Source organism: Hemitrygon akajei, chromosome 5, assembly GCF_048418815.1.
Source record: "Hemitrygon akajei chromosome 5, sHemAka1.3, whole genome shotgun sequence".
NCBI classification, from domain to species: Eukaryota; Metazoa; Chordata; class Chondrichthyes; order Myliobatiformes; family Dasyatidae; genus Hemitrygon; species Hemitrygon akajei.
The window spans coordinates 98,804,600-98,818,102 of NC_133128.1; the positions used below are offsets into that span (position 1 = coordinate 98,804,600).

General features: G+C 40.9%; 1 protein-coding gene across 1 annotated transcript in view; it reads right to left on the reverse strand.

The window, feature by feature from the left end:
- Positions 1 to 13,503, reverse strand: part of pdia5 (protein disulfide isomerase family A, member 5) — a 211,341-nt gene that overhangs the window by 142,429 nt on the left and 55,409 nt on the right. The window contains exons 5-6 of the mRNA XM_073046123.1: positions 9,453 to 9,498; positions 3,743 to 3,835 (exon numbers count right to left, since the gene is read on the reverse strand). Coding sequence (XP_072902224.1) covers positions 3,743 to 3,835; positions 9,453 to 9,498 — 139 coding nt within the window. The remainder of the gene's footprint in view (positions 1 to 3,742; positions 3,836 to 9,452; positions 9,499 to 13,503) is intronic.

The window sequence follows — 13,503 nt, forward strand, 5'->3', positions numbered from 1 at the left end:
AAAATGAACAAGTTTTCAGCGCTGATGAAAGGTCTTGATCTAAAAGTATTGACTCTTTACTCCTCTCCAGCATTTTGTGTGTGTTACTCCGGATTTCCAGTATTTGCAGAATCTCTCGCGTTTTCAGCTCTTGGTATATAAAGAGCTGCATCAGCTGCTCAAAATTATTCTGCTTTTTACTTAACAAAAATATTACTGAATGCAAGGCATTCCAGAATCTCATCTTTTGTCTGTGCTTCGCGGTTGACTGAATGTGGCTATAATATTCTGGATGTCTTAGGAGGGTGTCCAGAGGGTGGAATGCTCGAGCCACAATAGCATATAAACACTAGGTCACAGTAGTGACATCCCTGAAACAGGGATAATTTTCTAGCTGTTTCTTTGTTCCTGATACAGCACAGTAGGTGGTCTCACACCGAGTCCACAACCAAGGCTCCATCACTAATGCTCCACCAATTTGGAGAATCTCTGGGACACAAAGTCCTAATATGGGATAGATAATCTTCAGAGTCTGGTTTATATTTGTCACGATGTGTAAAAATAAAAGTTAAAAGTTCTTGTAGCATTTGGTAAAATTCCATTTTCGCTAGAAGATACTGACCGGTGCAATTCTACTCTGCCATTATATTCTCGTATCAGCCACTACCGTCCGGTTCAGTGCAGCATCCTCCCACAATATACAAAAACTACAGTGAACTGTCAAGTCAGCAGAAAAGGTCACTGGCTGCATTCTATCATCATTGCAGGATTTCTATGTGACCAGGACAAAGAAGCAGACAAAACTCATTGTGGACACTACCCAATGCTGCAAACTGTCTTTGCCAAAAGCTCCTTTCTGGAAAATGCTATAGGGCTATTAAAACAAGTACTTGAAGCCATCTTAAGTTTCCATTTACCATTCTAGTCAGTCACCCCCACCCACTCTATCCATTACCCCCATCACTGCACTGCACACACTTCATATCACTTTTTTATAATAAAGTTTACTTTGTAAACACACGCTGGTATTTTTGTGTCTATGCACATTTATTCCGTAACTGTCCTTTAAACTAACTTTTTTTTGTATAATTCTTTATTTTTTTATAATTGTTGAATATTTTGTACTGCATGTCATGCCCTGACCAACACACCACATCAAATCCCCAATACATGCAAGTGCATATGGTGTACAATGTGCATTACTACAGGTTTGCACAGAAACCTATGTGCCACATTTCTAAGATGCTTAAGCACTGTCTAAACTCATAATGGGATCCACAATTTGCTGTTAAAGTGAACTCACTAACTCCCAATAAGCCAATAAATACATACAAGTCAAATCAAAAGGTGTAAGGACATCATCTTACTGAGCAAGATTTACATCAGAAATTTTCTTCCTTGAACAGAGAAGTTCAAATAGTGAAAATTATAGAGCAAGTGAATCGAAAGCCTGGGGTCACAGAATTTAAAAAAAGACTATTAGCAGAGAGGCTGATGGAAACAAAGAAAAATTCTACCCCTCATAAGTACCTCTGCCTGATATCTGGATTCATCTAATTGGAAAGGGAAACAGCTAATTTTAAGACCATAAGACATAGGAACAGAATTAGGCTACTCAGCCCATTGAGTCTGCTCCACTATTTGATTATGGATGACATATTATCCCTCTCAACTCCATTCTCCTGCCTTCTCTGCAAAATCTTGGACACCTTTACTAGTCAAGTACATATAATTTCCACTTTAAAATATACCGAATGACTTGGCTGCCATGGCCATGAATTCCATAGATTCACCACCACTAAAGAAACTTACAGGCCGAGGGCTTCACTATCACAGCCAATTTTTAATTGCACCTTAAGAAGGTGCCGATGAGCCACAACATTACAGCATGAGACAGGCCCTTTGGCCCATGTTGTGCCAACCTTTTGGGGCATTCCACATACTCACCACTCTCTATGTAAAAAACTTACCTTTGACCTATGCAAAGAACACCCTTTTTCTATCATAACCTTAAAATTATGCTTCCTCGTATTAGGCCTTGTGATAGTGAAAAGGAATTTTTTAAATTTAAGCCCAGTAATGATGGAGGAGGGGCAAAACCCAATGGTGAAGTCGAGGACCAACAGGAACAACCTCGAAATACACAGATGTCCCTTTAGAACTGAGATGAGGAGGAATTTCTTCAGCCAGAGGGTAGTGGATCTAGCTTATTTTCTTTCTTGGTGGCAGAGATCTTGAGTTCGGAAGGCAGTAAGAGATGGCATCAGCAAATAAATGCAGCTCATAACCGCACCCATAAAACATAGGAGCAGAAACACGGCATTTTGTCCATCAAGTCTGCTTTGCCAATCAACCGTGACTGATTAATTTTTTCAACCCCATTCTCCCACCTTCTCCCCGTAAATCAAAACCATCTGTCTTAAACACACCTAATGGCTCCACAGCCCTCTGTGGGAATAAATTCCACAGATGCACCACCCTCTGGCAAAAGAAATTCCTCCTCATCTTAGTTCTAAAGGGACGCCCTTGCATTCTGAGGCTGTACCCCCTCGTTCTAGACAGAAGGAAACATGCATTCCATATCTACTCTATTGAGGCCTTTTAATATTCCCCTGATTCTTCTCAACACCAGCGAGTACAGGCCCAGAGCCATCAAACCTCCTACAGGCTAACCCTTTCATTCCTGGGGTAATTCTCGTGAATTTCCTCTCCAATGCCAGTACATCCTGTCTTAGATAAGGGGTCCACAACTGCTCACAATATTCTTATAAAGCCTCGGCATTGCACTTTGCTTTTATATTCTAGTCCTCTTGAAATGAATGCTAACATTGTATTTGTTTTCTTTACTAATGACTCAACCTGTAAATTAACTTTGATAAATTTGAGTGAGATGAAATGCTCTCCACTCTAGATGAGCCTGTTCGCTTTTTAATGGCTGACCTGCAGCTTCATTCTGTCCAGCCATAGTAACCTTCCACCCTTCACCGTTTGATGGCTCTGGCATGTAGAACAAAGATGAGGAGCAAGTTTTTTAGCCAGAGGGTGGTAAATCTGAATGGTCTAATTCTGCTCCTATGTATTATGGATTCCAGATAATGGAAAGGGTTTGGGGAGTCAACAGAGAACTCAGTCACTCAGCCTCTGACCTGCTATGTAGGCACAGTACTTACATAGCTGATCTAATTAAGTCTCTGGTCAACAGACTCCCAGAATTTTCATGGCAGGAGGATTCAATTATCATCTTTTCGGCCTTCATCAGGACTGGAAGGAAGGGGATAGAAGCCAGAATAAAAAGGTGGGGAGGGGAAGGAGTACAAGTTAACAGGTGAAGGAGGGAGAGGCTGAAGTGAGAAGCTGGGAGGTCTCAGGAAAAGGTAAAGGGCTGAAGAAGAAGGAATCCAACAGGAGAGGAAAGTGGAACAAGGAAGAAAGCGGAGGAGGAGCACCAGAGGGAGATGATAGGCAGGTGAGGAGAAGAGAAGCAGTGAAAGGGAAGCCAGAATAGGCAATGGAAAAAGTTTAACAGCATTAAAACTATTCCGTTAAACACCTTTTAGAAAGTACACCCACAAATAAAAAAATTAGCCATAATAAAAATGGCTAGAGAAATAACAATGGAAGGTCATATTATGCTCTGTGCATCTTTTACGCTATGGTTCCAAACATTTTACAGTATTTGTATCCTTGTACACACAAGTGAAGTAAAGCAGCATTACTGTGTATGCTTGAGCAGCCAATTTCCCAGCAAGTTATAGCATCAAACCTTTTCACTGTCTATGTGAACCACATCCTTTGCTGCAGGGTTCTCTTCCCACAATGGAGCACCCTCCGGATCCCTCATAAATGCCACCATTGACTGCAAAACAATAAAAAACAATGCAAAGTTCATGAATTTCCATGCTCAACAGCACAATTGTCAGTTGTGACATGAAATATTTGTGGCTGTACACAGATTAAATATAAAGACTACTTACATCTAAAACTTCCTGAGCTAATCAAAGATGTTACTGCTATTCTAGACTGATTGAAAAGAGGATTCTCAGTGTAGCAGAAATGGAGGAGATCACATGAAAAATGGAATGTTAACCACCAAAGCACCTCATTAGCAAGAAATGTACCTCAGATTTTAAGCCACATGAAACACTTGGGGGGGGGGGGGGGGACAGCATTGTAGCGTAAACGTTAAGAGTAATGCTTTACAGCGCTAGCATTTACAATCGGGGTTCAATTCCCACATCTGTAAGTAGTTTGTACAGTCTCCCCATGACCATGGGTTTCCTCCGGATGCTCTGGCTTCCTCCCACATTCCAAAGACATACGGGTTAGTAAGTTGTGGACATGGAACTTGCCAGAAGCGTGGTGACAAATGTGGCCTGTTCCCACATCCTCAGACTGCATTGGTCACTGATACAAGCAACACATTTCACTGAATGTGTCAATGGACACCTGACAAAATAAAGCTAAGCTTTAATCTTTCTTCTTTTGAACCCTTTGCAAGAGATTCTGATTAGAACTCAGTTCACAATTAAAAAGTTAAGCAACATAAGCAATTGATTTCCTTCATATCAGGAATCAGATATACTTAGGATGAAACAAAAGGAAATGACTCCGATTTGCTGCAATGGTTACTGTCCTGTAGTGTACTCCAGAACCTGAACACTACTCTACCATGGTACATGACTGTACTAACAACACTGCATGCACAACCTCAGATATGTAAGAGAATACCGGCTCACACAGTTGACGATTAATTCTACAGCTCAGGTGAAAGCAGATTGGCTCTGTCATTGCTTTATTTTACTGTTTAAAATTATTATTGTCACACTCAAATACAGTGAGAGGTTGGAAATTAAGTAGATTATAAGGTTGCACAACACTGTGGGCCAAAGTGCCTGTAATGTGCTGTAATACTCTATGTTCCTGTCTTGCAAACCGTTCATACAAAGTAAATCATTGCAAAGTGATAGACAAGGTAAAACAATAACAGAATACAGCTAGAGAAAGGGCAATGCAGATAGAAAATTATGAGCAAGATCATAATGAAGTAGATTGTGAGTCAAGAGTATGTCTTATTGTATTAGAAAACCAATCAATTGTCTTATACCAGTGGGGTAGAAACTATTCTTGAGTCTGGTGGTACAGGCTTTTGTATCTTCTGTCCAATGGAAGAGAGGCAAAAAAATGTATAGGGTGGGAAATCATAAACACAAGAGATTCTACAGAGGTGGGAAATCCAGAGTAACAAACGCAAAATGCTGATGAACTCAGCAGTTCAGTCAGCATATATGGAAAGATTAACATTTTGGGCCAAGACCCTTCATCAGCACTGGAAGGGAAGGGTGAAGAAGCTAGAATAAAGAGGTGTGTGTGTGAGGGCGGGGGAGCTAGAAGATGATAAGTAAAGCCAAGTGAGGCAGAGCATAGCAAAGATCACAGAGGGAGGCAGTGAGAGAAGGTCTCACTGAACACCTGTCAAAGAGAAGATTTAAACTTCTTCAGGTTAGGCACACCTCAAAGACACTTCCCAGCGGATCAGCAAATCATAAACTCAAGAGATTTGGCAGATGAAGTCTTTGAGGATGGTCAAATATGGCTTGCTGGAATGCTGGAATATTTGTGCTAATGTTTCCATTGGTAGAAACAGGAAAGACTAAAGACAAATATTATAAGTCAACAAGAAATCAAGTGAGGAATTCAGAGAATTCTTTATATAGAGAATGATGAGAACACAGAACTTGTGGAGAAGCACAGATGAGGTGCAATGAGACAGAGGAACATGCTAAGAATTACAGAAGGATGGGAGGAGACTCAGGTCAACTATTTATACCAACCTCGACCCAAAGGGCTAAAAACCCTACTTCAAGGACCATAGTTTATCTTTCTTAAAAGTTTCTTCAGAATTTAGAAGTTCAACTTCTTTAGACGTTTACAAACATTCAGCATATCACTCATGTAAAGTTTTGATAAACTTCTATAGGTATGTGGTGAATATATTGACTGGTTGCATCTTGGCCTTGTATGGAAACACCAATGCCCTTGAGCAGAAATGACTACAAAATGTAGTGAATATAGCCCAGTCCATCACCGGTAAAACCCTCCCCACCACTGTGCACATTTACACAGAGTGTTGTCCCAGGAAAGCACCATCCATCATCAAGGACCCCGACCATCCAGGCCATGCTCTCTTTTTGCTGATGCCATCAGTAAGCCTGATACCCATCAGTACAGGAGCCTCAGGACCCACACCACCAGGTTCAGGAGCAGTTAATACTCCTCAACCATCAGGCTTTTGAACCAGAGGGTATAACTTCACTCTCCCCATCACTAAGCTGTTTCTGCAACCTGTGGACTCACATTCAGGGATTCTTCATTTCATGTTTTCAATATTTATTGATTGTTTATTTGTTTGTTTGCTTATTTATTTATTTACATTTGTACTTGCATTTTGGTGTCTTTTGCACATTAGTTGTTTGTCCGTCTTGTTATGTATGGTCCTTCCTTGATTCTATTGCTTTTTTTGCTTTTACAGTGAAAGCCCACAAGAAAATGAATCTCAGGGTTGTTTATAGTGACATAGATGTACTTAGATAATAAATTTATTTTGAAATTTGTATTCTTATAATACTACGTAAATACTGTAATAAATTTCTAAAATTGTCTAGAATAATTACTTAGGGAGTTGGAAAGAATTTCACCTGATCTTAAATGCTGAAAGATGAATGCCAAGAGCTACCAGGGATGATAAGCATAAAATAAAATTACCACTGTAATACCATGTTGTTTTTCAAATTATCAGATATTATCTTAAAGTTCAAAAATACAAAGTAAATTTATGTATATATTAACATATACTACCTTGAGATTCATTTTCTTGCAGGCATTTACAGGAAAGAATACAACAGAATTTTAAAAAAATCTATATACATATAAACAAAGACTGAAAAACAATTAACGTGCAAAGAAGACAAAGTGAGCAAACAAAAATAATACCGAGGACATGGAGTCTTGTAAAGAGTCTTTGGGAGTGAGTCTTTATGTCATCGAATCAATTCAGAATAGCAAAGTCATCCATACTGGTTCAAGAGCCTGATAGCTGCATGGTAATAAATGTTCCTGATTCTGGCGTTGTGGTACATAAGGCTTCTGTACTTCTTGTTTGATGGCAGTGGCGAGAAGAGGGTATGGTCTTCATGGTGGGGGGGGGGGGGGGGGTTATGCTGCTTTCTTGTGGCAGCACACCTTGTAAATGTTCTCAATGGTGGGGAGGGTTTTTCCTGTGATAGACTGGGCTGTATCCATTGTTTTCTGCAACCTTTTCTGTTCCTGGTCATTGGTGCTTCCACTCCAGGCCGTGATGCAATCAGCTTGAATACTCTGCACTGGACATCTATACAGAGCTTTTAGAGACATATTTGCAAACTTTTCAAAAAGTAGGGTTGTTGTATCTTCTTTGTGATAACACTTACGTACTGGTCCCAGGATAGACCCTCTGATACATTGATGCCAAGGAGTTTATAGTTACTGACCCTCTCTACCTCTGATCCGCCCCATTAGTACTGGCTCATAGACCCCCATCTATGTCCTTCTGTCATCAGCCATCATCTCTTTGCTCCTGCTGACATTGGTTAAATGGTGCCACAAAATCATTCACACAGATTTTCAATCTCCCTCCCACATCTGTATGCAGAGAAAACAGGGATTTTGAATGGACTAAATTTGTGTTGTTTGAAGAAACATTATAAGAGAGCCTGTCTGTCTCTCTGACATATAATTTGTAAATCTAGCACCATCCAGGAACTCAGCATGTCCGGCAGCATCTATTGAGAGGAGTAAAGAGCATAGGTGTTGGGCTGAAGCACTGATGAAGGTCTCAGCCCAAAACACCGGCTCTTAATTCCTCTCTATAGATGCTGCCAGATTGGTGAGTTCCTTCAGCATTTCGTGTGTTACTCTGTATCTGAAGAATCTCTTGGGTTTATAGGGTTAACATGTTCAGGTTTTAGATCTATGTATCAATCACCTCCCATATAGTAGTTTCCTTATTTCATATTACTGAGTAAAGCAAGATGTATTAAGTCTGCCTTGGTTGGATCTCCTTTGTACCTTTTGCATAAAAGCGGCAATATATTATAATTAGCTGATCTGAGCCTACACAATAATTGGCTTCTCTGAGTCAGGGCTACGGAGGAGTCATGAAAGAAAAAAAAACTTAATCTGCTTTCTTCATTCTATCCAGAGATTCCTTCTCTGGATGCCAGGGAACAGGCTCAGAGGCAGCCCAATCACAGCTGAATAGTTGCCTTAGTCTCCTGTTGTGGATTCACAAAGAATGGATCAGTCATTGAGATGTGAGGATGCAAACATCTACAAATGAAGAGAAACTGCACAACACTTCCATGTACTGGATACAGTGCAGGCCTTGTGCGTCTTTCATCTCATTGAAGGAGAAACATTGGCCAAGGGATTTATTATCCTGTCTTCAGCTAAAGACTGTGTTATTGGATTAGTGGAAAAAAAGAGAAGTTCATGACTGTTCCTTGTATGCCTGTGGTCTATGTGGTTAAGCTTTTGCTGCTAATACTGAAGGGTATTTCATTTAACAGTTCTCTGTAGAAGCAGTGTGTTCTGCTGGTACTGTTCGGGTTACAGGGGTTGTGATGTTCAGCTTAGGAATGTCGGGTCAGCCAGTCAGGATGGTGGAATTGGGAGAAGGTTCTAGAGAAAACTGGGCGGAGAGGTTTTGTGACAGACACTAAAGGGGTGGAGGTCCTTTTCAGAGGGAGATGGAGAGAGATGGTCGAGAGAACCGGTGGTAGGATTTGATACAACAAATTCGATACGATTCGATAGAGTCCAAGATGGAAAGTTCTTTCATCAGCCTAAAGGTGATTTTCTCACTGCTGAGTTCATTGGCTTGTTAGCGAGGGGTTAACCAGCCGTGTTTCTGGAGATGATTGGTAAAAGGGGGCTTCATATGAAACAGACTGTTTGCACGGTCACCAACTTGCTCAAAGGAACCTCTTGGCAACAGTGTTACTCCATTATGCTTTTACTAGAATGATATATGCAAAATCATACACTCAATCAAGCACAAAACCAAATGGAATTAAATTACTCATAAGAATTTATTTAGAGATACAGCATGGTAACGGGTCCTTCCAGCCCAAGGAGTCTGTACCACCCAATTAAACCCAGCTAACCGACAAAGCTGTGTGTCTTTGGAATGTGGGAGGAAACTAGAACGCCCAGAGGACACCCACACGGTCACAGGGAGAAAATACCTTTACAGACAGTGGTAGGTCACTGGTGCTGTAATAGTGTTGTGCTAACCATTATGCTACTGTGCCCACTCTAGGGAGATTGAACCTTGGGTACAAACCTCTCAAGCAAAACACAGTAATGAAAATGTACCATTTAAGTAATCATATAGAAACCAGGGTTGACCACGAAGATTTTGCCAAAGCATTCATTACCTTGAATGTTTCAGGTCGTTCATACTCAACATGGAAAGCACCATCCCTAAAAGCCAAACGCAGATTGTTAGTTACTTTGTTCAATAACAAAAATCATTTCAAGCATTACTACACCTACTTATCTCCGCCACTACCCCTGTCAAGATGACAGAATAATAGACAAAAAGCTGACATGAAATGAATCAATCAATTTCTCAAACTAGTATGAAAAGATAGTCTGAATTGTGCTGTAATAAGATCCAACACAAGCACCAAGAAACTGGAACCAGTTAGATTGGCCTCAATGGCAATACTGCATACCCTATGATTCTGATTCTGGAAAAAAACAGGATTTACCCAACCTTATTTATTGAGCCATAATACTTTTGTTACTACATAGGCATTGAAGTCAGGGCACAGTAGCATTGTTTCTTAAATATCTCTGAAGTATTAGGCTCTACCACCATTCCCAGCAGTGCATTCCAGGGTCTCACCATTATCTGTATAAAAAAACCTACCACTTACATCTGATAATAAACCTGATTCTGATTCCCCTAACCTTTCCTCCAGTCCCCTTAAAAGGATGCTCTCTAGTTTTAGCAATTGCCACACTAGGAAAAATGTGCTGGTTGTCTGCTCTGTCTACGCATCTTAATCTTATACACCTCTCAAGTTTTACTTCTGGTCAAGATGTCGCCAGCGAACAATTCCTTGGGCGACATTGTCTAGATAGCCAATCTCTTCCAGTATTTCACATTTTCTATGCCTTCTGCTCGTTGGGGAGTATTCTGACAGGCTGCATCACCCTCTGGTATGGGGGGTGGGGAGCTACTGCACAGGATCAAAAGAAGCTACAGAAAGTTGTAAAATTACTCAGCTCCATCTTGGGTGTTAGTCTCCACAGTATCCAAGACATCTTCAAGGAGCAGTGTCTCAGAAAGGCAGCTTCCATTATTAAAGACCCCCATCACCAAGGACATGCCCTCCTCTCATTGTTACCATCAGGAAGGAGGCACAGAAGCCTGAAGACACACACTCAGCGATTCAGAAACAGCTTCTTCCCCTCTGCCATCCGATTCCTAAAGGGACATTGAACCTGTGAACACCACCTCACTTTTTTTTTATATTATTTCTGCTTTTACACTATTTTAAGTTAATTATTTAACACACACATATATATACTTAAAGTAATTGATTTACTTATATAGCAAACACGAGGAAATCTGCAGATGCTGGAAATTCAACTAACCTTTCGGTTAGTCCTGACGAAGGGTCTCGGCCCGAAATGTTGACATCGCTTCTCCCAATAGATGCTGCCTAGCCTGCTGTGTTCTACCAGCATTTTGTGTGTGTTGTTGTTTTACTTATATATCATTTTTCTATATTATCATGTATTGCATTGTACTGCTGCCACTAAGTGAGCAAATTTCAGGACATATGCTGATTCTGATTGTACATTTTGTCTTGATTATGCTTTGCAAGCTGTTGGAGCCTGTGACTTGCAGTTTGGAGTTTGATCAAATGATTAGCACTCTGCTGTCCCTAGAGGAGACTGAAAATTGCCTCATGGAGAAGACCAGTGACCGTGATTGACTCCATTTTGAAGTGTTGAGGAAGAGTGATGCACCGAGGCGAATGCAGAGGTCAGCAGCAGTGATTCCTCTTCATGGAAGGACTGAGTTTGATTCTGATAGGAGGATGTTTTCTAAATTCTAAGATTTAAGAGATTACTGGATTGTAGTTTATATTGCTGTCTTTCAGTTTTCTGTGTTTTATTTCTTGTTGCCGATTGGCAGGTTGGGGATCCTCTGGGTGGGCAATATGTTAATTTTTGTGAGAGGAGGGGTTGGGTGCTTGGGGTTTGATGTTCTTGCTGTTTTTCTATATGGCGATCTGTTAGTTATTGTGTATGAGAGGGAGTTGAAGATTTGATGCTATTGTCACTGTCCTTTTTGTGAGTGAAGGGTTGGAGGTTTGACATTACTGTCATTGATTTTTTGAGAGGGAGGGAGTTGAGTGGTTTGATGTTTCAGCCTCCATTTTCAGTGTGGGTGATCTGATAGATTTTGTGCGAGGGAGGGGGTGGGGGTTTGGGGTTTGCAAGTTTTGTTTCCTTTTCCTTTTCATGCAGGGAAGGGGTTGATGTCTTTTCTTTCAATGACACTAGACATAATTAAGCATTTCGATCGTGGTGAACGAAGTAAGGACATAGTGAGTTTGGCTAAGGGTTTGTGGAAGTTGACAATGATGATGTTGAAGAGGTTTTGGCATCCCATGACCAAGAACTGACAGATGAAGAGCTCATGTAATTGCAAGAGGAAAGGATAACAATCAAAACTGAACGCAGTAGCAAGTGGCCCAAAAGTGAAGTCGTCCAGGAACTGAATGTGAAGCAATTGCGTGAGATTTTCGCTGTGAATGACAACGCTGCAATGATCATAGAAAAGTATGACTTTAATTTTGAAAGGGTACGTAGGTTTAGGGCATATTTGCAGGATATGCTTACAAAGAACTGTATGATCGAAAAATGTGTGAGGCTAAGCAGTCAAGCATACTGTCGTTTTTCAAGCCTTCCACATCAGCCACAGCAGATGACGAACCTCATCCTTCGACATCGAGGCAGGCAGACGTAGAGGAAGGTGCCTGCCTGCCCTGATGGAAACAGACAACGATGAGATGACACCCCAGCCTCCTCTACCTCCCACCACCCCAATCTCTGACGATGTCAGCCTAACACACAAACATCAGTGTGTTCGCTGTCTTCCGGATTCCGGTAAGTGAAACTACACCGTACATACATTATTTTTACTTTATATAGGCTGTGTATTTTTATGTATGATTTGGCAGTTCATAGCTTAAAGTTTGCTGGAGAGAGTGTTTCTGCTGAGAGCACTTGCGTGAGATTTTCACTATGGTGGACAGTGCTGCAATGATTGTAGAAAAGTATTTCTACTTTATATAGGCTGTGTATTTATTATATCATTCCTGCTGTTACTATATATTACTATTATTTTAAGTTTTATGTGTTATTTGGCATGATTTGGTAGGTTTTTTTTTGGTTTGCGAACACTCACAAATGTTCCCATATAAATAAATGGTAATTGCTTCTTCACTTTACGACATTCCAGCTTATGAACCGTTTCATAGGAACGCTCTACCTTCGGATAGTGGGGGAAACCTGTACCAGAGTTGTATTGTACATGCACACTTTTCGACAATAAAATGAAGCTTTGAACCACTAGCTTGCTCAATCTTTCCTCATCAGAAAATAAATGACTATAGAGTCAAAGAATAAAATAGCATGGAAACAGGCCCTTTAAGAGACCATCAAGGAGGAGGAGCTTAGGAGGAGACAACTGCACCTAATAGTGACTCCTTTGCTTGCAACTTCAGAAACAGCTCTAGTTCCACCTTTAATAACTCTTATGTTTTCCCTTTCAGGGTTCTTTCAAAGACCCTGAACTGGAGTTACATACTGACTTCGGCTCTTTGCTGGAATGGAACCTGCTCTTGGGGTTTCATGACTGGCTGTTATTCGACATGCCAAGGGCAAGGCCCAAGAGCTCAGCTCACCTTTGGAGGGTTGAGATTTCGTGCCTCTGGAGGCAGACGGATTGAAGGTTGGTGTCCCGGCAGAAGATCAGTATGATGTGGGATTCAGAAGATCTATGGCTGTGTGCCCAGAGCTTGGAAAAAGCAACGCAACGGACTTTTAACATCGTAAACCAGCGAATTGTTTGTTATGCTTCCCCTTTCGCTGTGAAACGGAGATGCCTCTTTCTCCCTTATTAGGGAGAGAGAGAGAGAGCCTGTGGTATTTTGAATACCAGGTGAACAAGTAGTCTTTGGGGTACTGAAAGTCTGTGTGTTTGCTGTTGCTTTGCTGCACGCTTGAGTGCTTGGTGGAGGGTGCTAATGTCTTTTTTTTGCTGGTGGGGGGACTTTGGGGTTCTAACATTTAACTGTCATTCATTCTTTGGGGGTACTCCTATATTTTCGTGGATTTTGTGCATTTTGGGATGTATATTGTATACATTTCTCTGAGATTAAATGTACCTTTGAAACCTTAATC